Below are 25,948 nucleotides of genomic sequence, written 5' to 3'. Positions count from 1 at the left end.
TTCTGTTATGAGACTGTAAAACTTCTACTGTAGGATGTGATAAGAAGCTCTTTAAGGCTCTCATATTATTAGTTGTGATGATAACAGATGACCAGTTACCTTGACTTCACATGACCGCATTTCAGACATACACCCAATACTGATAATTAAACCCTCTATTCTTCTTTCATCACAGCATAAATTAAACTGCGCTGGCAACGAGAGCAGTGTTTCCTCCACAGAGAGCAGCAGCAGAGAGAGGGCGGTTGCTATGAGCGTGAGCAGGGGGGAATTTTTCTCAGTGAGTCACTGCTTCCATGAGTGAGAGGGTTTTTATTCACAGTGAACATCAGAGACAAAGCCAGGAAGTTATACTGCAGGCAGCTCTGTGCCTCTGCTCCACACGTACTGTTCGGAGCAGCAGAGAAACGTTTTACCGTTCACAGGTCAAACCAGGGCTAATGAAGTAATGAAGAGTGTGTCATGAGACCTGAGACCCGTAATCATTCATTTTTAGGGGCAGAGAAACAACCACTGAGTACAAACATGGCAACAACCAGATGTTAAACAACACAGAACAGCATCAGTGTTGAAGCTTCTGTCTGCTTCGCCTCACCACAACAATCAATAGAAAGGGTAAATAATCGTCCAGGAAGGTGTTCCTTCCTTGCAGAAGTCAACCTCCATAAAGTGATCCGCAGCACTGTCCCTGTCAAAATGGTGCCTACTAAGCTTCGTTTGAAGGGACAAGTCCACATACCTGGAGGGCAGCCATCACCACTGTGGGCCTCTGGGATGGAGCGCTCCTCTTATCAGCGACACACACACCGATTCTTTTTGATTTTCTGTCTCTTCTTTGTCTGTGGTATTAGGTGGAGAGAATCCAACTGTGGTGCACAGTTATTGGTGGAAGAAGCTCTGCTGCTCTGCAGGATCTGCTGTGGATAACTGCAGGATATAGTCTCGGGAGATATCCAGGTCTGTGGCCTGTTGTGTTATTAATCGATCTGTCAGTATACTTGTCATAGATCATAACAATGCGAGGGCCTTCCAGGCAGTCTCTGCCATGTTTGACTGCAGCAGCCCACTACTTCTCTGCTGGAGAAAAGAATCGCTTCCACTCATGTTGTCTTCATCAACGTCCACAGGCGACAAAACCAAGACACCGAGGTAGAAAAAGACTCCATGAAGGCCAGCTCCATCTCTTTGTAAATGTTACTTGTCCAATCAAAATGATTATAAAGTAATCAGGGCCGGTCCAAGCCTTTATGGGGCCCTAAGCAAAATTTCATGTCAGCATCAGATGCTTCATCATCCTATAGGCTGCATTGTGTGTAATACACGCTACTGAATGTGTAATATCATCTTGTTTGTATTAATCAATGTAATTTTTTTTAAGTAGAAAAATATATTTTATCATAGACTTTTGGTGTGTAGCAAATGCTAACTATTAGCAATTATTGGTAGCCCAGGCTAGTATCAGAAGTTAGGAAACTGTCTACTGGAGTGAGAAACAGAGACAGAAGGTTTGTGTTTTGATGATACCTTATATTATGGACTTTGCAGACAAACAACATAGACATGAAACAAAGAATCCGAATGGCCATTTGAAGTAGTTATCAATTTCAACATTACATGGTTACAATCGATGTGATTGTGCCTTAAATGTTATTCATTCAACTTCCCAAACGCTCCCAAAGTTTATATGCCACACAGCGGCCCGAAAGGGGCAGTGTGGAAATTGTCTGTGTGGAGAGGGACATGGCAGAAGTAATGCAGGGGGGCAAAAGTTTGTGTAGGTTACAGGAGCCTCCTACCTGCCTATTGGAAAGGGGACTCCTCAGGCCTGAGGTGGAAATGTCTTTTCCCATATTGAGTTGAGATGAATTCATTGAGACCAGGCTCTAGGCCTTATCAGTAGCTCGCCATCAAAACCTGGCCTGGATGAGACACAGGGCCAGGGTTTCAGTTAGTGTGCACACAAATAACAGTAATTATTACTAGCTGCATTAAAAACATTTTCCAATTCAATATCAAGAATCGAAAATCTTTTATTGTCATTATGCAAGGCACAATGAAATTTTGTTTAGCAGCTCTTGACTTAAAGCACACAGCTAGACACATGGAATGAAAAAAGGCAAAGTATATCTAAATAAATATAAAATAGAATAAAGAATAAAAGCAGTAAAACTAACAGTACAAACCAGTATGTATATATTGCAGCATATTAATGTTCAAAAGTCCAGAGTTATTGCTCAGTCTTTTTTTTTTGGGGGGGGGGGGTATGGGAAAGTGGGGTGATGGATTTCACAGCTCTGGGGAAGAAGCTGTGTCTCAGTCTGTTGGTGTGAGTTCTGATGCTCCTGTACCTCTGTCCAGAGGGAAGAGGTCCAAACAGTTGGTGTCCTGGGTGGGTGGGGTCTGCAGCTATACAACCAGCCCTCCTTTGAATCTGGCTGTTGTAGAGACTCCCCACAATCCCCTGTGCTGTCTTCACCACCCGGGCCAAGTCCTTCCTGTCCTGTGCAGTGCAGCTCCCGTACCACACTGCTGCACTCAGACAGAGGATGCTTTCTATTGTGGCTCTGTAGACGTTTAGATTAGATATCAATATAACACCATCAATGTACATCAATAAACATGATATATAATGTCAAAATAGATCACATACAATATTAATCAACATACATTAACAAAACTGTTGCATGCAGTCAATGTATATTGATATAATATGTACATTCTGTAATATTGAACTATATTATTTTACAAAAGGCATTAAAACAATACTCTAATGCACAGTGCTAATATAGGACAACAACAAATGTAATCAATTTTCATTGATAAAGTTTTGGTCAAGTTGTATGTAAACATTCAAAGAGTAACAGGGCATTATTAGAGTTGTGGACACTTCATTTAAGTTTGCATTATTTGAGAAACAAAGCTTAAAAGCCCATGCTAACCGACCCAATCAAATCAATAGGTCCGGCTAGGCTAGCGGTAGCATTACAATAGCTCGCGGCTAACAAGTCAATGCAAAACAAATGAAGCGGCTAATGCTAACATTAGCTTTGAACAAACAAACACTCACCGATTCCGCTCCGTAGCTGAACACAAAGCTCTTTTTGCTCACTAGTACGGTCGCGGTGGAAGCTCCTACAAATCAACATTCAGTATATTTAATAAAAACTGCTGTCAGCCAATATTAAGCGAACCGAAAACTTTTAACCATACCTGCAGCAAACTTTTCCATATTCTGCACCTACCGATGGTGGTTTGAGGTTTGACTAATACTGCTCGTCAATTGGCGTGACGCTATCACGTGACTATGTTGTAATTGGCCCAGCGCAGCCACATGACATACAATACTATACTCGCGATAGTACTTATTATCGCGAGAGCGATTTTGCATGAGAAATACAGCGGAGAGAGATTGTTTTTTTTACCCAGGTTACAGACGCTCTTTGGGGCCCTATAAGCGAGCGGGGGCCCTAAGCCGCCGCATAGTTCGCTTATGCCTTGGGCCGGGCCTGAAAGTAATTCTCAGACCCGCCCCTGTATCAGTGTGCAACATTCATCTACTTACAGTGCAACTTAATGGCAGAAACCTTTGTACACAGAGACTGACTTGGCAGGAAAAACAAAGCAGGAGGCCAAACACCATCAACTCTTTATCAGAACAATAACCTATAAAATCCTTTCCCTGTTAAGCAGTGAGTGGTACTGACAGGATGGAGATAGGAGGACACCTGTCCATCAGTACACATCCAAAGTCCAAAGACAGAAAAACATGTTTTTCTTTCTACAGGGCCTCAAGGAGAGAGTCCACATGGGGGCCAAACAGGAAGAAGTCATAAACATATCTGCACCGGACTCAACGCCTAGAGGACAGAAAAGAGACAAAAGCAAGACTACAGACAGAATGTTAGAAGTTACATTAAAGTGTTGTAAAAATGGTGGCTGGGAATATTTTTCCTAATTCGTGATAGACTCTGATAACATATACACTTCTGAAAAAAATAAAGGGAACACTTAAAGAACACAATGTAACTCAAAGTCAGTCACACTTCTGTGAAATCAGCCTGTCCAGTTAGGAAGCAACACTAATTGTGAATCAGTTTTAGCTGCTGTTGTGCAAATGGAACAGACAACAGATGGAAATGAGAGGCAGTTATCAAGACAAGCCCTGTAAAGGAGAGGTTCTGCAGGTGCTGACCACAGACCATTTCTCTGCTCTCATCCTTTCTGCCTGATGTTTGATCACTATTGCATTTTTTCAGTGCTCTCACCCCTAGAGGTAGCATGAGGCGGTGTCTACAACCCACACAAGCTGCTCAGGTAGTGCAGCTCATCCAGGATGGCACATCAATGACAGCTGTGGCAAGAAGGTTTGCTGTGACTGTCAGCACAGTGTCCAGAGCATGGAGGAGATACCAGGAGACAGGCCAGTACACCAGGAGATGTGGAGGGGGCCGTAGGAGGGTAACAACCCAGCAGCAGGACCGCTACCTCCTCCTTTGTGCAAGGAGGAGCAGGAGGAGCACTGCCAGAGCCCTGCAACTAACTACAACAAATATGCATGATTCTGCTCAAACTGTCAGAAACAGGCTCCATGAGGGTAGTATGAGGGCCCGACGTCCACAAGTGGGACTTGTGCTTACAGCCCAACACCACGCAGCATTTGCCAGAGAACACCAGATTGGCAGATTCACCATTGGTTCCCTGTCCTCTTCACTGATGAGAGCAGGTTCACACTGAGCCCATGTGACAGACGTGACAGAGTCTGGAGACGCTGTGGAGAACGTTCTGCTGCCTGTAACATCCTCCAGCATGACCGGTTTGGTGGTGGGTCAGTAATAGTGTGGGGAGGGCCACACAGCCTTCCATGTGCGAGGTACCCTGACTGCCATTAGGTACCGGGATGGGACCCTCAGACCCATTGTGAGACCATATGCTGGTGCAGTGGGCCCTGAGTTCCTTCTGGTGCATGACAGCACCCTCAGCCTGTAATGTGATTTCCCTCTTTCATTTTGAGTATGGATCCAAATCCAGACCTCCATGGGTTAATAATTTTGATTTACATTGATCGATATTTATGTTATTTTATCCTCAATGTATTCCACTATGTAATTAATGAGATTTTCAACTGAAATGTTTTATTCAATGAGATCTAGGAGGTGTTATTTTAGTGTCTCCCTGGTGATAAAATTTAACTATTTGTCAAAACTAGGGTTAAGCTTAGAGTTGGGAAGGGTGCAGAGTTGTGGTTCAATGTTTGATGCATTCGACTCACTGAGACCGTTACGGAAATGTCTCACTTGAGGCTCTACGCCTCACGACGGCCGGGAACCTAACCCTAGCTCTGCATTAGGGTTAGGGTTAGGATCAAAACTAGGGTTAGGGTTAAAATAAGGTTTAAAAATAGTCAATGCAAAGTCCAAGCTACTGACATGTTACAAGGCAGAGAGCTGGATTTTGCTTGTTGCAAAAGCAGAGAGCTCTGATGTTTGCTGGTAAAACTGGCTCTTCAGGCCAGGAGAGGGAGGAGGACTTTTTTATTCATTTATTAGTAAAGGCTTTGTATTCTGTTGCCTTCTTCATTTTTAATCTCATAAGTCTCATAGTGTAACTCTTAGAAATATTAACAATTTCCCTCAGGGATTAATAAAGTCCTCTATCTAATATAAATTAAAAAAAATAAATATATAACATAAAAGTTTTTCCTGTTGGCCACAAATAAGTAACATATTACATATTTTCCTGTAAGTTAGGCTATTCAAAATGACCTACCTTCTGCCTTTTAGAGACCAATGTTTAACAGGAGCAGTAAAAGAAGAAAAGGGGTGGGTTGTGGGGTGTAATAGCATAGTCTCACCTAGGGCACCACAATACCTAGAGCGGAGGTCAGGTCTGTTCCCCTCACACAGATTTTGGTGCCAACCACACATGACGAGTGCACTATAGTGCAGACTGGTGCAGACTTTGCTCGACAGGGAATCGTGGGTAAAACCAGACAAAAACATGTAGTGCGTCCCTAACAGTACAGGGTTTTCCAAATCTTCTATACCCCACCTTTAAAGGTTACATTTTAAATAACATTATTGTACAATAAAAACACTGTTTTTTATTTTCTGTAATTTTCAGTAACATTTCATTAACAACACAAAGACATTTGTGGAAGGCTGAGTAATGTGATAATAAAAATGCAGATTTTTGAATGTAAAAATAAATCCTGAATATACAAAAAATATTAAATATATTAAATATAAATCAAAATATCACAGACACACTGAATGTTTGAAATATCCTCAAAGATTCCATTTATGGTCCTCGTCTAAAATTACTGTGGACACTACACACACCATAAAACACACACGTGGTTAGCACTGTGAGGAACATGTGGAAGTTTTTTTCTGGTGGTTTTCACACACTTTGGGCTTCCCTCCTGGTTTCTGGGTAAAAGGTGAAGTGTGTAAAAGAGCAGCCTGACTCGTCTCACTGCCGAGGTCAAGTGGAGCATTAAGTAATGAGAAGGAAGGTTCAGTGAACCAGCGAAGCCCCGAATGAGTAAACAAATGTCTGGACTGACACAGAGGTTAATACCTGGATAAGAAAAAAAAAGTCAGCTGGGTTTTATTTTCAGAAATAGAGTAGAGGTTAGGGAGGTATTTATTTTTCTAGATAAAGACACTGAGAAGCCGCGGAGAATGTAAATGTCTGTACAGAAACAGTAACGAAGAGCTGCAGCTTTTTATCACCAGGGAAACAAGGTTGATGCTTATTTTTAGCTGTTTTACAATCAGTGATATACACAACAATTGTCCACATAGATAGATAGATAGATAGATAGATAGATAGATAGATAGATAGATAGATAGATAGATAGATAGATAGATAGATAGATAGATAGATAGATAGAAATATTAAATTCCAGCCTCTTCTATACTGATACTTCCAGGCGTTGGAAGCATTCACTGTTTCATTGTTGGTAACAGGACTTGTCACCACGGTAGAAAATAAAGACGTTTTGCCTCATAAAGTGTATTTAAGGTAATGAAAGCATGTGTTAAACCACCTAAAGCTAACTCTGTTTCTCAGCGTCTAACCCTCACCAGTAGCTTTTAATGGGTAACCCCAGCTATGTGCTGTTCTACTCATAAACATCAGCATGTGGAGCTTCTGGGAAAGTGACTATTGACCAGATGTGGTGTTTATTTGTGGGCGGGGTGCTGCTGCCAAAAAGTGAAATAATGAAGCAGACAGAGGTTACACTAACTGCCATATTATGTGCTGTTAAGGGTTCTATACATGAACTTAGTTAAGTTAGTTTGTAAAAACTCTCAGTACTAACCCTGACCCATGGTGTATGATCTGTGAGGCAGGTCACACCCTGTTCTAACTGTCAGCTGATGTTTCCAGACCTGATCAATCCTGCAACTATTCAAACAACGACGACACTAAGGTACATGAAAGTCCTTTCACAGCTCAACATAACTGAAGTGTTTAATGCCTGTTTAGCAGCAAATGGTGCCAACGGACATGTTTTGTCAACACTTTAGACCTGAGGACGATAAATGTTAAAAAATGTAAACATTACATCATCGCCAAAAACAGTGGGATTCATCCTCGGAGGAACCGGAATGTATCAGGAAAAAGAAACGTAATATTTGTAATAGATGATCAGCTTCATGTTCCAATGTTTCTGCTGGTTTATACTGTTGTCATAAACCTCATTAACACACCCCAAAAAAAAATAAGACATGTTGTTTCACAGTCAACACACAGCCAACCTTTGCCTCTGTACATGACTGCTCCTCTTTGATCAGAGCATGGCGCCTCGAGGAAACAGTCCTTCTTTCTAGGTTAAAGTGCAAACCAGAGATTGTTCAGAAAAAAAAGAAAAAAACCAAAACAAGTAGGAACAGGAGGAGAGAGATGCTGTGAGAGAGGAATCTGGGTAAAAGGTCGCTGTGATGGGAGTGAATGAATGAAACGTCTCAACCTTTGAATTGTAAATAACAGCTGCTTTTAATAAATCCCCATGACATCAACACAAAACGCTGTACACGAGTATGTGCACGAGCTGCGCACGAGCGTTACCTTTCACCCACTTCTCTGCTCATAGTGAGAAAGAAACAGGAGCCAAACCACAAGTGAAACACTTTCTACAGCTTAAATCATCAAGTGTTGTCCTGTTTACAGACATAAATAATCATCGTTTTTAAATCAAGTGACTATTTAATGACAATCAAATCACATTACAGTATAAAAACAGTCTGACAGAAAGTGACTGTTGTGCCCTCACTGCCCCCCAGTGAGCATGTCTGATCCCAAACAGAAGGGCCCCCCCTTTTCTGCAACATACCAGACACGTGACAACGCCTTCACTTTTCACACACTAACCCACTGGTGCCCACAAACACAGTCTATACCCAACCCACACCCCTGTGTGGAAACTCGTGTACTGTACGTGTGTAGTTCTGATAGGACTTGTTGTGTTTCTGTAATCTGTAGGTTACAGTGCCAGGAATGTTTCAAGATGATAAACTGATGCTCAGGAACAATATAATCATCACATCAGCTGGTGCCATCCAGCTCTGTGGAGATGGAGGATGTTCTTTTAAACACACACACTCCAAAACAAACGGGAAAATCCACACATAGCTGGTGTTGATTTTGTTGTGTTTAGTTCATCACACATTTGAACTTTGCCACAGAAAAGAGGCTAACTTGAATTTGCCTCAGGGATGTTAGCTTTCCTGCTAATACAATCAAACTTCCTGCTACATGAAGAATCAAAATAGAGAATCAAATTCATACAAACCCCACAGGCTAATCACCAAAACAGACAGGCTGCTGTTTGCAAATGTTCCTTATTAACTACAAGTAACACTAGAAATGCAGTGAAGCTAAGACACAGCTAACAAGCTGGCTTTGCAGGCTAATGGACAGATTTTATCAATAGCAAAATACAGTCTGAGAGGCTAGTCCATTGGTTTGTGATTTGTTTTGTGATGAACTTTTTTTACTTTTAACTCCTTCTGGTCTTGCGGAGACAGCAGCTTCTGTCCATTCAGTCAAACTGTTGCTTTGTTTTTGGTCTCCACCACCTCCTGAGTGAAATACCTGGATCCGTACCATCCATCCATCCATCCATCCATCCATCTTCAAACCGCTTATCCGGGGCCGGGTCGCGGGGGCAGCAGTCTAAGCAGGGACACCCAGACTTCCCTCTCACCAGACACTTCCTCCAGCTCCTCTGGGGGAATCCCGAGGCGTTCCCAGGCCAGCCGAGAGACATAGTCTCTCCACTGCGTCCTGGGTCTTCCCCGGGGCCTCCTCCCAGTGGGACATGCCCAGAACACCTCCCCAGGGAGGCGTCCAGGAGGCATCCGAACCAGATGCCCGAGCCACCTCAGCTGGCTCCTCTCGATGTGGAGGAGCAGCGGCTCTACTCTGAGCTCCTCTCGGGTGACTGAGCTCCTCACCCTATCTCTAAGGGAGCGCCCAGCCACCCTTCGAAGGAAACTCATTTCGGCCGCCTGTATTCGCAATCTCATTCTTTCGGTCACTACCCAAAGCTCATGACCATAGGTGAGGGTAGAAACGTAGATTGACCGGTAAATTCTTCACCACAACAGACCAGTACAGCGACCGCATTACTGCGGAAGCTGTACCGTTCCGTCTCCCGCTCCATTTTTCCCTCACTCGTGAACGAGATCCCGAGATACACAAACTCCTCCACTTGGGGCAGGAGCTCTCCTCCCACCCAGAGAGGAAAAACTACCTTTTTCCGGTCGAGAACCATGGCCTCAGACTTGGAGGTGCTGATTCTCATCCCCGCCGCTTCACACTCAGCTGCAAACCGTCCCAGTGCACACTGGAGGTCCCGGCTCAATGAAGCCAACAGGACAACATCATCTGCAAAAAGCAGAGATGAAATCCTAACCAGATCCCCTCCGGTCCCTCGCTGCGCCTAGAAATTCTGTCCATAAAAATTATGAACAGAACCGGTGACAAAGGGCAGCCCTGCCGGAGTCCAACATGCACCGGGAACAGGTCTGACTTACTGCCGGCAATGCGAACCAAACTCCTGCTCCGGTCATACAGGGACCTAACAGCCCTCAACAGAGGGCCACGGACCCCATACTCCCAGAGCACCTCCCACAAGATACCGCGAGGGACACAGTCGAACGCCTTCTCCAAATCCGCAAAACATCTGTACCCACTAAATAATTAGGCTGTCACAATATAAAGCCAAAAAACATGACAACAAAGAATGACACACAATTAATATGCTGCAGCTTATATCCAATATCCACTGGTTTAATATTCATAACAGGGGTTTGAGTTCAAGATTGTGTGTGAACCACAGCCACATATTTAAATGAGGCTGACTTTCACATAGACACTCCAGGCCTCCTGTGTTTCTAACCCTCCTGGATCTGCATCATAATCGCACATTTCTTCCAACTGACAGGAAACAGCTGTTTTTGTAACCTGGACAGTGAATGGAGATCCCGGCCTCATGCACCAGTCGAACACTGTGTTCTGACACAGCAGAGTAAAACTGGCGAACAGTCACGTCGAGCTGACTCTGGATGAGGCTGCACACACAATGCTCTGCCTTACGTCAGCTGAGTGCAACAGGTTCGAGGATACGTGCAGGACAGCAGCCTGCAGCGCTACGTGCACTGTATCAGCAGCCAAGAACCGCCACGCTGCCTTAGCAGTGAAAACAAAAACCCCCTGGTGGGTCTGCTGTGTAGATGATGAACACTAAAAGCAGAGCAGATGTTAAGTAAGTTAAGGACACAGATGAAATCAGGTCTCCTGGTTCGTTTTCTGTCAATATTTGTCTTACTGTACTTTGTGACTCTGCAAATATACTTTCTCTTTGGATGAGTCACTGGACTTTTTCTGTTTTACAAATGAAACTAACGTCTCAGCTAGGTTTTCTTTCACTTCCAACATCGTAACAGTGGAGCTACTGGCACGATCTTGTTGTTGTACAGATAACCGGTAAATAACGATGGACGTGAAGGTTCCTTAAAAGAGCAGGTCTGAAGCTCAGTGTGTCTGTCACCATCTTGGCACCAAAAAAACTCCCGGCTAGTCCGGGGGAAAGGGACAAAGAGCTGAAGCGAGGGAAACAGACTTGCTTTTAGCGGCAGCCTCAAGTGGCCATTAGAGGAACTGCATTCTTTGGCCTCATTTTTATAACCTCAGACATAGCCACTGAACTTAACATGATTCATGCTCCTCAGGGGAAGAAGCATACTGACTTGGAATCTAGTTAACAAAGCAGATCAAAGATTCATCCATTCGACTTTGGGTCATTCACAAACCCCGTGAAGTTTGACGCCTGTTAACACCCTGGCTGCCGATAGTTAGTTTGTTGTCGGTAATGACACTTCAGCCTAGTAAAGACTGAGACAGGCTAAACAACAAAGCACGTGAGTTTCGACTCATCAGCAGCTTTAGTCTTATGAGTTTCGCTCTGCAAAATCTGAGGTTGGGCAACTTCTGCAATTCCAACTAATGAAGCTGGCCAGAGGAGCAGCTACACAAAGGAATCAAACAACTCACTCACTATGTCCAGTTGACCTTACACCACACTGAGTATATTTTGACATACACTGGAACATAATGAATTATAATACAACAGTTTGACTCAAAACGGTGAGTGTTAACAGGCCAACATCTGCCAATATATAAACATTTTGTGTCTGTATGTGATTAGGCCTTCAGGGGTTAATTTCCTAAACATCATCTCTAAATGTCAGAAAAAAAAATCAAAACAGACAATGAAATGTCCTAAAACCCAAGTTTGAGCCTTCAAATGTTCAAATCCAAAAGAAAAACTTTGATCGATTAAACTAAAAGGATTAAACATTAGAGTAGAACAGCAGAGCAGTGGCTCGCAGACACGTACAGTATGTGTGTGTGTGTCAGTGTGTATTTGGCAATCGCTGCATCACGTGCCTTGTGTCTGGGAGTGTGCGTGCATGTGTGATTGACGGATTTTGTCATCAGGACAGAGTGTGTAAAAAGGCCTGAGGGCTGAGGGTGAACTTTCCCCTACTTCTCACAGAAACTCCTGGATCTCCTGCATTCCTGATTCAGCACACAGTCCACTTCACTGCCGGGAAAAAGGAAAAGAAAAAATGTTTTTAAAACTGTGAATGAGGACAAAAACATATAATAAACATATATCACAGCTGGGAGTGATCATTAGTGATTTTAACGATTGATAAACAACATCTGTCTGCAATGTGCTGGAGGTGGAGGGGATTATTAAGATTAGAAAGGTTTGAAGTTTTATTAGGATTCAAATTAGGAACTTTGAATGCAGACAGAAGATCTGTGAGCTTTATTATGCAAACAATTAGATTTTTTTATTAGTCTAAGAAACATTAGGATTAGATAAGATTAGGATTAAGATTAAGAAAGCCTGCATCAACAGCAGAATTAAATTTTCAGGTAATAATGCCACATGTTTGATATAGAAATATGCTTCTAACCTTTGAGTTTTAAGAACTTTTCTGGATCATTTAGATATTATATGTCATTATAAGGAAAGATTTCTTTTGCTGTGTTTTTATTGATGTGTGGTAAAAGCAGGACATTTAATGAGGAACAGACAAACCTTACATTCATTCCTATGACATTTTCTATAAGAAAAAAAAAGATCAAAAACAGATTCCATGCCTCATTCCTGCATCAATCAGGCTTTAACCAGTAATTCAGTCTGTTCATTGCATCATGGGCCTCACTACACTTTCCCCGCCTCTGCCCCCCTCCCCTTCCTCCTCCTCCAAGCAGCCAATCAGAGGAGCCTTCTGCTGTGGCAGTGAGCTATAAAAACCTCTCAATGCTTTCCAGTAGCACACAACAGACAGACAGACAGAAAGAGACATCAGAAGCAGCTCGAGTATCAGGACAGACCTCAGCAGAGATGACGACGCCTCAGCTTTTTATCCTCCTCTGCACCCTGTTGCTGCACGTAGCAGCTGGTTTCCCTACAGACAGAAGAGGACGGGAGAAATCAGCATCCTGGGACGACGTGAACGTGGTGGCCCATGGCCTCCTGCAGCTCGGCCAGGGTCTGAAGGAGCACGTGGACAAGACCAAAGCCCACATGAGAGACGTCAACAGCAAACTGAAAGAATTCAACAGTACACTGGCTGACTTGGTGAGAAAGCAGCAAGAGCAGGACAGCGCTCTGAAGGAGAGAAGCCAGGAGGCGGAGGAGAGGGACACACAGAAGACAGCGCTGGCTGAGGAGGTGATGGTGAAGGTGGAGGAGGTGAAGAGACAAACAGAGGACATGCAATCCAGGATGGACAGGCTGGAGGAAGCCCTGGCTAAACCAACACTGGACAGCAACGACAGCGAGCACACAGGAGTCCCATTTATGCAGGTGAGAGGAAATGATGATGTGTAGAAGGTGGAGATATGTGAGAAGAAAGACATTAAAAAGCAGCAATATTACAATAATATTAAATGTCATCTCATCTTTCTCATATATCTATAAGATAGATGAATGCTGCATGTGAAATATCTCTGTGCATTTAAACCTCATGTGATGAGACTGATGTTTATCTCCCTGCTGTTTCCAGAGGCTGGTGGCAGCTCAGAACAGACGCATCGACCAGCTGGTGGAGAAAATCAAGCAGCAGCAGGACAAACTGGAGAAACAGAGCGTGCACCTGCAAGCACTGCAGAACAAGGTGAGAGCCGCCACATCAGGGCATAAAACCACAGAGCCACCTTACACTGAAAATCACGTTGTTGGTCTCTTCTCATGGAGATTTTAACCTTTTGACTCTCTGTTTCCTGCAGTTCACACAAAAGAGAGTAAAATCACACAGGCGGAGGGATGAAGAGACGGCACTGAGGGGAGAGGTGGAGCAGATCCAACCGCAATCAGGTAACATTCACTAACTGCTGAGATAAAGCTCCAACACACAGCAGATCTAAAAAAAAAACATCACTCAGTAGCAAGTAACCTCACTCCCTCTTCTTTCTCTGGCCTGGTCACTGTGGAGTGGACTATTTTATTGCAAAATACAAACTCAAAAGTCCTACAGAGGGCAAAACCTGAGGACGCACACGTACAGTGACATAAGAGAAAAGAAAGCTTACCTTTGCACCTGAGTTTATTACACTTGACTCGCTGGCAGAGCGAATCACCCAGAGTCCAAAGACCAGAGAAAATCTGCTATGTTTGTAGGGCACAGAAAGTTTAGCATTCTCATCAACCCCCAAACACCATCCTGCTGTTTTATCTGAAAATCATCCTTAATTTCCTAAATTATGAAATAATCTAATCAGTTTTCTGTTTTCTGTTTCTCAGGTTTGGCCAGAGACTGTCACGACTTGTTTGTACGAGGAGAGCGAAGCAGCGGTGTCTACACTATCCAACCAGAGAACTCACAGCCCCTCAGTGTCCTCTGCCAAATGACATCCGGTGAGTCTTTATTCCTCCAAAACCACAACTATAATGCCTAAAAATCTCTGCACAAATCGTTTATTTCTGGCCTGTTGATCTAATCTTTTTCTCTGCTCTCTCTTCAGAAGGCGGATGGACTGTCATCCAGAAACGTCAAGATGGATCCCAAAACTTCAATCAGCTTTGGCAAAGCTACAAGATGGGCTTTGGCAGCCTAAACGGTGAGAGGAAACCTCCTTTTAAAGGCCCAGAATGTCCACCACTAAAGCCACAGTCAGAAAAATAACCTTAATGTTTCTGATCCCTTCAGGTGAATTTTGGTTGGGTCTGGACAACATCCACTCCCTCTCCAAACAAGGTCCATACATCCTGCAGGTGGAGGTGTCTGATGAGGCCGGACAGCAGCAGGAAGCTAGTTATCAGTTCCACCTTGAAGGAGAAGAGAAGCAGTTTGCCCTCCACCTGCAGCAGGAGTCTTCCTCTGTGGTTCAGGAGACAGCCATCAGCACTGGAGCTTCGGGTCTCCCCTTCTCCACAGCTGACAGAGACAATGACCTTGCTGCAGACGTCAACTGTGCTGAGCTGCTCTCAGGTATGAGAAACCCCCAACACCCCTACAATTAAAGTATATATATATACATGGAGTATCAGTGTTTAACAAAAGCTCTCTTTTGTCACAGGTGGCTGGTGGTTCAGCAGCTGTGGTGACTCAAACCTCAATGGAAAGTATCCCAGCAGGCCAAGCATGCCCAGGAGACAGCCGTCCAGGAGACGGGCCATGTTTTGGACCACAACAAAAGGACAGAGCAGCAGCCCTCTGAAGACGACCGTCCTGAAGATCAAACCAGCATCAACACAACAATGAGCAGCAGAAAGCCAAACTGTGAAGCTTCACATCAGAGAAAATGCTGAAAGACTTACAAAGACTGGGCGATCAGATTATATATGCCATGCTATATGAGCCATATTCAGTCATATTGACAGCAACATTATTCCCTTCATAAGGGCTTTTTACTACTGTATTTGAACTACGTTTGTTTTTTAAGTGTTATTTGTACAGTTTCTTACTTTTATTTTCATTTAAGAAGATGAAAATAAACTTTTTTTAAAACATGATATACATTGTTGTGCCTTCAATCTTTAATTTATAGTTTAGATTACAACTGTCCTACTAACATATGACAATAATCTAAACTGCTACAGTTTGAGTGGTTACTTCTTATAATTAATGAAAACAGTAACTTTTTTTTTAAGTGAGGATGCTGGGTGGATTTGAAAAAACTGACCTGATGACAACAACTTAAAAAAAAGATTGTTCACTTTTATTTCTTCAGTATCCCAGGGTACATTTAACCATGTACACATCATGGTAGCTCATCTTACAGATGTTCATCAGACACTTGAGTAACAAGGCATTTTATTGTCGTAGGTCCTCCGACAGGTTCCCTGATAATATATATATGAATATGTATATATACTATGAGAGCGGGCGCTCTTAAACTCTTCCAAGGCACCTCAGACTACCAACAGCTTTCTCAAACATCATCATCATGTCGGGTCAGTTTGCTGGCACCAAGGCAAAATATGTTCTGTGCAAAAGTCCTCAGCAGCAGAAGAAAAAGAAGCTCCCCTCAGAAGATTAAAGCGACAGGTTGCTACACATTTCCACCATTTATGAACACATTAAAGTCATTTTTAATAATAATAATATTCATAATACACCATAAAAATTCGGCATGTTTTTTCTTTTGCCCGTTTGGAAAACCACATAAAAAAAATCAACAATGACAGCATGATGGAGAAATCTCAAAGCAACAAAACAAGTGTCAGACAAAAGAGGGTAGAGTGCTGCTGATATGCGCGTACAGAGAGAACCAGTGTTTAATTACAAAGAAAAGTGATAGCTTTGTAAACTGAGACACAGTTTAAAAAAATGGATGGCACTAAAAAGGAAAGGAGAGAAAAATGCTTTCAACGTCAGTACTTTGCATTACTGTTGGTCCTGTTCTGCTTGTGCAGCAAGCAGCAGCATCAATAATGTGGTAGGCGAACGGCGCCCTCTGCTGGACCCAGGGCTAAAATGCACCATGAAGGCTACAAGAAGTCTGCTCTGTGATGGGCTTTCCCCCTCAGAGTCTTGTAATGTTTTCAAAATGCCACAGCACTTTTAAGACGGTGGGGACTGCATTCAACAGATAACAACATCAAGTGAAGAGGTGCAGGCCTGGATGAATGTGAAAGGAATATGAAACAGGAGACGAGGAGAGTAAGGAGCAAGGAAAGGAAGTCAGTGTGTGAAAAGGCTTATCAGAGGTTCTGCTGGAGGAAGTGCAGCAGCGTAATCTCATAATGCTCTCCAGACTCTGGACACCTGATGCTGTGTCGCTCATTGGGGTACACCTGGAAAAACAGGAAAGAATGCACAGTTGGCTGAATTCAAGTGTTTGAGGTTTTTACAACCAATTACTTTAAATTCTCCCAACGATCGCTTTTGTTTTGAAGGTAGACATTTGTACATGGACCTACCTGCAGGCTGTATGGTTTCCCTGCTCGGATGAGTTGAGACACCAGGAAGTTAGTGTGGAAAAAGTGCACGTTCTCGTCGAGAAATCCATGCAGGATCAGAAGTCTGTTGGGCCTGAGAAGATCACACAAAGATCCAACTCTTTACTCAACTTTTTACCTGCAGCAAGCATTTCTACATTAACCTGTTAATAACTTTGTTTTGCTGAATTCCTGGGCTCATGATTATAGTATTTTATCCCATCAACACTCTTACATACATGTAATATTTTCAGTCTGCACCAAACACACTAGAAGGCGTTTATTAGTTTCTAAATGTTACATGTATGTTAATGTTGCATGTTCCACTTCACCATTAAAACCAAAAACAATAGTATTAACTACTCACTCAGTGGGAAGTTTGTCGACATGCAGGGCGACAGAACAAGCTTCATATCCCTTCTTGTTTTTATCTGGTGTGTCCAGATATCGCTCTGTGTAGCCCGTGTCGTAGGCCATCCACAAAGTCACTGGAGCTCCTGCGATGGCAACCTACTCGACAAACAGGACGTCAAACACAGACTCTTCACACAACTGTGAATGTGCCCAGTGAAGCAAAGTAAATATGTGTGGGGTTCACCTTAAAGATTTCAGGTTTGTGAATGAGGCCCATGAGGGAGAGGAAGCCTCCGTACGACCACCCGTGGATGGCAACACGACTCAGGTCCACAAACTTGTATTTATTAGCTACGTAGTGCAAACCCTCCACCTGGTCTTCGATCTCCACCTGACCCTGGACAGACAGGAGCAGATTCACATCTGATCAATTTACCTACAACATGCACACGTGAAGCATTTCTTTGTTGCTCTCAGTTCCTCTGACACCACAGATGGAGGTCTGATGTTTTACCATTCTGTCCTTCACAGCTCCTTCAAACTTGAGTCCTCGCTGGCAGGAGCCCCGACCATCAATGACCAGTACAACATAGCCCAGAGAGGCCAGTGTGCTCAACCGCAGGTACTTCACCCCTTTGTAAGAGTTATTCACTAACTGCACCTGCAAGGAATAAACAGACATTAGAGGATTAGAACAAACAACGATACTTATTTTAATATTAAGGTGAGATAAGATCTAACCTGAGGGCCACCATAAACAAAGACAATGGTGGGATGCTTCCTGCCGGGGACCAGGTGGTTTGGTTTGTACAACATGCCATAGAGCTCAAAGCCTGATGTCCCTGTGAAGCTAAATATCTCTGGAGGGGTGGTGTCATATGGGAAACCTGCAAAGAAAGAAAAGCAAAGAAAGTATTTAGTCTAAAGCATAAATGTGGCTGGAAAGAGGCAGGTCTGTGCTTCCCTGCCAGGGCTGCTGCTCCGGTCACCCCAGATAAGCATAAGAAAATCGACTGACACGTGGTCGAAATGTTTCAGGTAAGGTATTTCTTCACTTAAAAATTAAAACAGTGTTTAGCAGGAAGGAGAATTTAGTACCAGAAGATTCCATCATGCTCGCCCAGAACTGAGGCTCTTTGTGCAGGGGTTCCGCCTCTGAGCCGGTCAGCTTGTAGATGTGAACACTAGGTGTGGTGTTCAGGCTGCTGTAATGGCTGATAAACATGTCAAAGTTCTGCAAGAACGAAAAGAAACAAGTCAGCATCTCTGAAAAGGGTTACTTCTACAGAAGCCTGTGAACAAAATCAAAAACTGACAACTTTTCTTTAGGTTCTTGATGATAATACAAGTCAGTATTAAATTGAAAAGCAGAGCTACCTGGCTCACTGAGCAGCTGTGGGAGAAGCCGGGTTTGGTAAGTCTCACGATTTCACCTGGTGAATCATAGCTGACCACATAGAGGTGGTGTTCCAGAGGAGAGTCTTTGGTTCCTTGGAAGTAAACCAGCTTTGCTGATTCATCCACCCAAATCTGAGGACTGGATGAACGCTGCACATACACCACAGAGCAAAAACATCTTGTTTGTTTGTCCTTCTCATCTTATAATTTAAAATAGTGTTTTTTCCTTTACCTTTGCTCCATGATTGGCCAGAACCTCCCACTCCCCACTCGTCACGGCCACCTCTTCTTTGACTGAACACTTGAAATCATCTGATGACAGAGGAGGAGGTGGATCAAACAAATGTCAAATAAAACAAAGAAACCCTGTTGAAATGGGCTTTCTAAACACATTTATGTAGCATGAGTAGTGTTAAAAACACGTCTCCACATGGTGTTACCTTCAGAGTGTGTGTAACCTTTAGCCCAGTGATAGGTGCCCCGCTGTAACACTGAGGTGATTTTATACAGGTGGCAGAAGCCTGTTTTGGACTCATTTACTATGATGAAGGTGATTTCATCATCACTGGTTTGGATAAAAGGATGGAAGATATCATGAACCTGTTGGACAAACAAACAGTCAGAATGTTTTCAGTATATTTACAACAAAAAACTAATTTTAAAATAATTCAAATTATAAAAATGTAAATAATAAAATGATAAATTACTGATGCATTTTTTGCAGCTAACTGAGAAGAAATTAAACTCGACTCCGAGCCTCACATTGATCCAGATATCGCTGGTCTCCTGATAGATGATAAAGGGATGGACTGTGTCTCCCAGGGCCTCTAGGCTCCGCTGTCTTCCTGCCTCCTCCTGGTGTGCAGGGATGAAGAGCGCAGGAGGAAGCAGCACCAACTGGAGACACTGCTGCCGTCGTTCCATCATGACCGCCCATGCACTGACGAACACAGAGGAAGGAACTTGTTGAAGTTTAAAAGCTACGTGCGGCACTTTAAAATCACAGGTTTTGTATTTTTATTTTTTCTAACTTACTATCGGCCATCTCTCGTCCATCCGGCTCTTGTAATGTACTCTGCATTGGGAAACAGGCTGGTGAAGGGCACTGGTAGCACCTTTTCTTGTGTGCTGACAATCTGAAGGACACCAGCCTTTTTTAGTGTTCCACTCAAACATATTCATATTGTGGCATTGAATGTTCACTCACTTTGCCAAGACTGTCTGTCCTGATTTCTGCTATTTTTAGTGTGATGTCAGGATTCTTGCTGCCTGGAAATCAATAAAAAGAGTTAGATAATATAGGTACTAATCACAATTTTTAAAAATCAATCCCACATCAAAAATATGAACAAGATCAATACCTAAATCTTTGCAGCTGAAAAGAGATATTTGACTGAAATAGCAGACATGAAAATTGGTTGTAAAGAATCAAAGAACACAGAGGAAAAGGGTCCAGGGTCTGAATCTCGGCTGTGCATTTGCCTAATCCCTCTGCACATCTTCTGCATGTATAAGTAGCTCTGAAAATCCAGCATTAAACTAAGAGGTTCATAAAAAGCATGCAAAAAAAAGAGGCATCAGCCCTGGAGAGCACAGAAAAACATGTTTTTCATCATCCAGTGGACATTTGTGGGTAAAAAAAAGAAGTTGTGGGAACATGTTTGATGGAGAGAAGTGAAAAACTAATGCTATCAGTCTGATTCACATTTATCATTTAAATGTTTGTTTGTATCATCTTAATTTCAACATACATGCTTTTTGCTAATAAAAGCAGTTTTTAATGTTTTTCTTACCTGCATGGGGGTATCTGTAAATATCTGTCTTGCGCTCCTCCAGAGCTGGAGAAGGGACGTGGATGACCTCAACCCCAGACTCATCCACCTCCTCGTACAAAATCTGCAGAATCTTTCCACCATCTGACTCTGAACCAACGAGCACGGACAAAGAACAGGAGTGTAGTAACTACTTTACTTTCCACGGTTATCTCAAATATAACTGTGATTCCATTTTACTCCCTCACCTTCACGAGCAACTGGACACCACCAGTATCCAGTGAAGCGATCAAACTCCTCCTGGGTGACAAATGTAGCCACACCAGCGGATTTCGGATCCTCTTTTGGGTTATCGTTACCTACAGCAAAAACATGAAAAAAGTAAGTAAGACTAGCAGATAAGACAGAGAGAGTGTGTGGATGTGATTCAGTCCTGACCTTTATGGCAAAACGTGAGTCTTCTCTCCTCTCCTGTCTCAATACTGGTCACCCAAATGTCATTATTGTTGATGAAGCCGATGAACTTGGGGTCCCCAGGGCAGATCTTGGGGTCCATGCGTGTGCCTGAATTCTGACTTATAATTTCAATGGGATTCATTGGAGCAGTCTGAAAGAGACATAGTGAATGTTACCTCACTGTAACTGTGCAACCAAAGCATAAGACAACATCAGTTATGATACCAGCCTTAGCAGGTGTGTGATAATCATTCTGTGCTGTGTGACAGTAAACGTGTCCTCTAACTCACTATGAAGCTGTTGTTTGCACCATCACGGCAGTAGTACAGACTGCTGTTGGCCTGGAACAGGAAGAGACCGCTGGGTCGGTGGTAGTCATAGGAAGTGATGCCAGACACTCCCAAACGCTTCCTCTCTCGCAGCAGCTCCTCCTCCCGGGAGAAGCCCCTGTGGTGAGGGCTGGCCTGAGGTCAGGGGTGACAGGAGGACACACAATGTGACAAAGGCAAGGTCAATATCAAGGTCAAAGAGTTTGTTCAGGGCATAAAAACACTGTAAAAAAACTGTTAAAAATATTAGAAGAGAGAATGAAAACTCATGTCTGCATTAGAATTAAATTCTGTTCATGAAATCAGCACATGGTCAGTTATTATGCTGTCCGTGGACAGAGCCGAGGGAAGAGAATTACAAGTGCAATTTTAAACTGATTATGAAATGGGCTGTTAATGCGCCTGCTCTTTATTAAATACTCCCACAGGGAGCACATTATACAGATATCGACCTATAATGTGCTCTCATTCAAATTCTACTTTATATACTGCGCCTCCATTAACCTAGTGAACAACTTTAGACTACAAAGCAGACGTCTATATATAAGCCCCATCAATCAGCTGACGGAAACTAAATCTGAGCTTTTGATTCAAAGGAAACTTTTTATAGATTAACTTACATAACTTTTTTATTGGTAACATTTTAAAAATGTTAAAAAAAAAACTCTCTCTCACCTGAAAATGATCCAGCATGGGTTTCCACGACAAAACCAGCAGGGCGTCTTTGCGGATCTTTTTGGGAATATCGGAGTAGAGTAATGCATTTTCCCTGCTGGCATAAGGCATTCCTGTGATGACAAACAGCACGGACAGAATGTGTGAGCCAAAGCTGCCTGATCATGGAGTAGGTGAGCTTAGCTTTCAGGAGATGAAGCACAACTTCTGACCACCTTGTGAGACCTAACAGTAGTTTATATGTTGTGTTCTGGGGAAGAACCTGATGATGTAATATTCAACTGAGATTATTCTTTCTACATCCACAACCACATTTTGTTTGATGGTGAACACAAACCTACCAATGTTTTGTGCAATGCTTACATTCACTTCCACTGTTTGTTCATAAAGTAATGTCTTAACAGTGTAAGAAACAGCTTTACCTCTGCACATGTACATATTATAGGGTTAACTTTTTCTAACAGGGTTCACCACAGTCTGTTATAAATCTACACCAGAGGAAGCAAAACTCATTTGACTGCATTAATCAACTTGTCCACGATGCATTTTTGGCCAAGGTCTGTCTGAAAACTGCTTTTGTTTCCTTGTTGCATGACGACCACATGATGACCAAAGCAAATGGCAGCGTTACCACAGATATTTGAGGAGCACCTTGTGTGCCACATAATAATACTGTGAGTCTTTATAATAGCCTGAAGGTGGGCTGTTGCATTTTTATCACTCTCAAAATCTGATACCTTTAAGTAAGACTTGAGCTTATGTAACCGTGCACCTTTTGTGAAAGGGCATTTACTTTGAATGAGTTTTCAAAAAGCTGCCATCTACTGCAACAACTGCTGCAGGGATCACTACAGGCAGAAACAGTCGTTGTCTGGGCCTGACTGCTTACATCGTCAACAATATTAAGCACTGCGATTAACTGGAGACCGAAAAACCAGCAACCATTTCACAGAAATCCTTCACTACAGCTGCTGCAGGAAAAAACAAGCAGGAAGATGTCCACAAAGCAAAAGGCTGTTCCTGGTTGAGTTCCACATTTTCTCCAGCACATGCTGACTACAGCCACTACAGCTCTTTAAAAAAAAAACAAATGCAGGCTGGCAACTCTGACTCACCAGCTGTATCCACAGAGTAACTACAACAACACACTGCCCTTCAAAATGACTGGAAGGAAGACACTGGATCTGCAAGCCAACAGGTCAAGCTCTACTAAAAAAAGCACCTCGGCTGAAGTGGAAATGTGTTTATTTTTTAATTTAATCACCATGGAAGCTTTCATTTTCACTCACCGAGGTAGTAGATGCGGTGAGAGTGTGAACTGGCCTCGTCTTTCTGGATGAACTGGAAGTCGTGAGGTGCCTTATTGATGACGATGCCGGTGTGTTTATGGCTGCTGTGGATAATCTTCCGCAGCCCGTCCCACGTATGCTTCTCTACCTGGAACTGACTTGAATTCACGTCCTCCATCTCCACCACCTCTGTGCTGTCTGAGAGCTCGTCCACCCCTGTCATGCCTGCCAGTGCTTCTCTGAGGCTGTTGAAGGACACAAGATGATCAGAGGCCCATTTCTTTAACGAGATTTAACAAACTGAGTTTAAATGTGGACTCTGAGTTGATTCATTTTCATGTAGGTGCGGCTCCCGCATGTAAAAGACAGATGAAGAACGAAAAGAGCTAAAAATGAAATGTAAAAATATAATTAAATCAGTTCAGCATAATATTATGGTTATGGTACGCTTTGTGTTGATGTGCCCGCTCAGGGAAGTTTAAAGACTAAGTTGTCGTAATATGGTAAACAAACAAACAAAAATCACAGCTGTAATCAATAAGGGAGATCAATCAAATCCTAAACAGCAGGTTTAACTCAAAATTTCCACTTAACCTGCTTTATTAGCAAAGCTTGTAGAAGTGACAGACATGATAGTGTCCACAGATAAACCCAGACTGAAATACCTCAAACCCTGTTGAGAGAATTCGCCTGAAATTTGGACCAGAACTTAACTGGCAGATAAAAATTGTAATTGGGCGATATTTGTGTTCATGACCGAATATCTACAATATCAATGACAATCATCATATCCACATCAACATGTCCTTCACCATATTAGCATGCTGACAAAGAAACACTGTGCCAACCTCACAGTAAACTCCAAAAAAAAGAACAAACAAACAAACAAAACACCCAGATGATCAAAAACATTGACATCGGAGTGAATAAAAGTTAGAACCAAATTAATGACAGCTTTAAGTCGACATGTTTCCTTACCTTTCCTGGCCGTCTTCTGTTTTGTCTTCAATTTTCAGCCTCTTTACTCTGTACATTAACTGTTCGACAACCCTGATCCAGACCTGACACCCTGTTAAAAAAAAGCAGGAATCAATGAAAGACTAGCTAAGCTAAGTTCACATGCTATACACAGTGAAACCATTACAGAGGTTCCAGCCTCGCTCCTGGCAGACGTTTCTGCGCTGCTTCATTGAGAAGCTGCTGCTGTTCTTCGGCTGTCTAGTTTCCAGCTGAGTTTGTCTGATGCAGACGCTCACCGAGTGTGACTCAGCTGCATGACTCTGACACTCTGTGTCATTACTGTGGCAAATTTTACACCATTACTCCACATTTTACCACAGATCACACACTGTAGGCTTGTCTGCTGCCAGGGGCCAATTCTACAGAAGTTCATTTTCCAGAAAACAGGACAGCAGCTCCTTTCAACAGAAACCTTCCCACACGGGTTAGAGTGTTTAGTATCACTGGGTAGACTTTTAGTCCCACTCTAACTTTAGTTGTGTTAGGATTTACAGATCATAAGATGATCCCTGATTTTAGGATGTAATGAAATGTAGCTACAGTTCAACTGACTGGTAACATAAACATTCATGTACTCTGCTCAGGCTGAAAGGTTGAAAAGTCCCAGCTGGTTGTTTGTCAACACTTGAACTGCTGAGTGTGTTTACTTTCTGTTTTCAAATGTATTACATAAAATGCAAGCTGTTATACATTTACACACTTTGGGCTAGATTTCTACAATGATTTGTTATTGTTCATTAAACTTTATAATCATACTAGTGTATATTATACACTAATCTAAACAAATTTGGCAACCCATTGAAAGCCAACACATTAAGCTCATATATGAGTTATCTACTACACACATCTCTGTCATAGGGCTCTTAGTTTGTACACCCCATGTTATGTGCTGTCCATATATGTGGTTTTATATTAGAATAAATAAGGTGTCCGTTCTGGCATATTAGCTGCTGAAGCCAAAGATACTGACCGACAAACAAACAACACTTTTTCCCGAGTGCGCCTTTAGTTTCAAACCATCATCACACAATCAATAGTCTGTGCGTACTGTACGTTACATAGAGTTAGCAAGTTAGCCTCCAGTTAAGGAGAAGGTAAGTTAGCCAGCTAGCTAGCTAGCTAGCAGTAGAGACCAGTACATTTACATAACGTAAGAATGAAAACATATGAACACTCATTCGTTTCATAGCTTACACTGTCTGTCCAAAACCTCTGAATGTGCAGCTTCTTTTGTCGAGAGAACGTCTTTGTTGGAAGAGGCAGGCAGTCTGGATAAATTACAGAAGTTTACTACTTTCCAGGAAGCCGCTAGCTTGATGCTAATATGCTAACAACGCGGAAGCAGACTGTGAAATCAAACGTAACAAAATCCGAACCTTTAACCCGGAAATACTCCGTCAAGTGTGACTGTTTGCCATTAATAACTATATTAGCACACGTCAAACGTAGTAAGTTAATAAATCAAAACATGTTTTCTTTGCTGTGGGACTAATTGTTGCTATCTTTATTAATCTAATTAGTCAGTCTTTGTCCTTGTAATCTGATAGTCAAATGATACTTCTACATGTTTTATCTGATCAACAGTCAAATCTAAATATTTAATCATGTTTAAATGAAACATTAAAATCTTTATATAGGGAATCCTCCTTAAAACAAAAAGAAATAACATAATTAATCACA

The 25,948-nt window shown here is 42.6% G+C and overlaps 2 protein-coding genes across 2 annotated transcripts; one reads left to right on the top strand and one right to left on the bottom strand.

Annotated features, from left to right (window-relative positions):
- The first annotated feature begins 12,877 nt into the window (after positions 1–12,877).
- On the top strand, positions 12,878–15,547 carry LOC114434413 (angiopoietin-related protein 4-like). The gene is made up of 7 exons (XM_028403651.1): positions 12,878–13,399; positions 13,599–13,709; positions 13,822–13,909; positions 14,336–14,449; positions 14,557–14,652; positions 14,742–15,023; positions 15,112–15,547. Exons 1-7 carry the CDS (start codon positions 12,935–12,937, stop codon positions 15,294–15,296), a joined length of 1,341 nt encoding a protein of 446 aa, XP_028259452.1. The 5' UTR covers positions 12,878–12,934; the 3' UTR covers positions 15,297–15,547.
- A 184-nt stretch (positions 15,548–15,731) lies between these two features.
- Positions 15,732–25,622, bottom strand: LOC114434412 (dipeptidyl peptidase 9-like). The gene is made up of 21 exons (XM_028403650.1): positions 25,463–25,622; positions 24,227–24,317; positions 23,249–23,493; positions 21,960–22,072; positions 21,246–21,419; positions 20,938–21,106; positions 20,748–20,858; positions 20,521–20,649; positions 19,935–19,996; positions 19,763–19,863; positions 19,490–19,667; positions 19,168–19,327; positions 18,960–19,039; positions 18,707–18,877; positions 18,428–18,563; positions 18,071–18,216; positions 17,844–17,990; positions 17,574–17,726; positions 17,343–17,485; positions 16,958–17,069; positions 15,732–16,831 (listed from the first exon to the last, which is right to left on the bottom strand). Exons 2-21 carry the CDS (start codon positions 24,280–24,282, stop codon positions 16,739–16,741), a joined length of 2,679 nt encoding a protein of 892 aa, XP_028259451.1. The 5' UTR covers positions 24,283–24,317; positions 25,463–25,622; the 3' UTR covers positions 15,732–16,738.
- Positions 25,623–25,948: the final 326 nt, after the last annotated feature.

This window comes from Parambassis ranga, chromosome 4, assembly GCF_900634625.1.
Source record: "Parambassis ranga chromosome 4, fParRan2.1, whole genome shotgun sequence".
NCBI classification, from domain to species: domain Eukaryota; kingdom Metazoa; phylum Chordata; class Actinopteri; family Ambassidae; genus Parambassis; species Parambassis ranga.
Note: the sequence above shows the minus strand (reverse complement) of the source record. Positions and strands in the feature narration are given on the sequence as shown.

Coding starts and splice junctions, on each gene's coding strand:
- LOC114434413 (XM_028403651.1), top strand. CDS start 12,935: ATGACGACGCCTCAGCTTTTTATCCTCCTCTGCACCCTGTTGCTGCAC. Junction 13,710..13,821: donor TGCAAGCACTGCAGAACAAG/GTGAGAGCCGCC, acceptor TGTTTCCTGCAG/TTCACACAAAAGAGAGTAAA. Junction 14,450..14,556: donor CCTCTGCCAAATGACATCCG/GTGAGTCTTTAT, acceptor CTCTCTCTTCAG/AAGGCGGATGGACTGTCATC.
- LOC114434412 (XM_028403650.1), bottom strand. CDS start 24,282: ATGTACAGAGTAAAGAGGCTGAAAATTGAAGACAAAACAGAAGACGGC. Junction 20,650..20,747: donor GTGTCCAGTTGCTCGTGAAG/GTGAGGGAGTAA, acceptor TCGTTGGTTCAG/AGTCAGATGGTGGAAAGATT. Junction 19,328..19,489: donor CCAGCGATATCTGGATCAAT/GTGAGGCTCGGA, acceptor TTTGTCCAACAG/GTTCATGATATCTTCCATCC.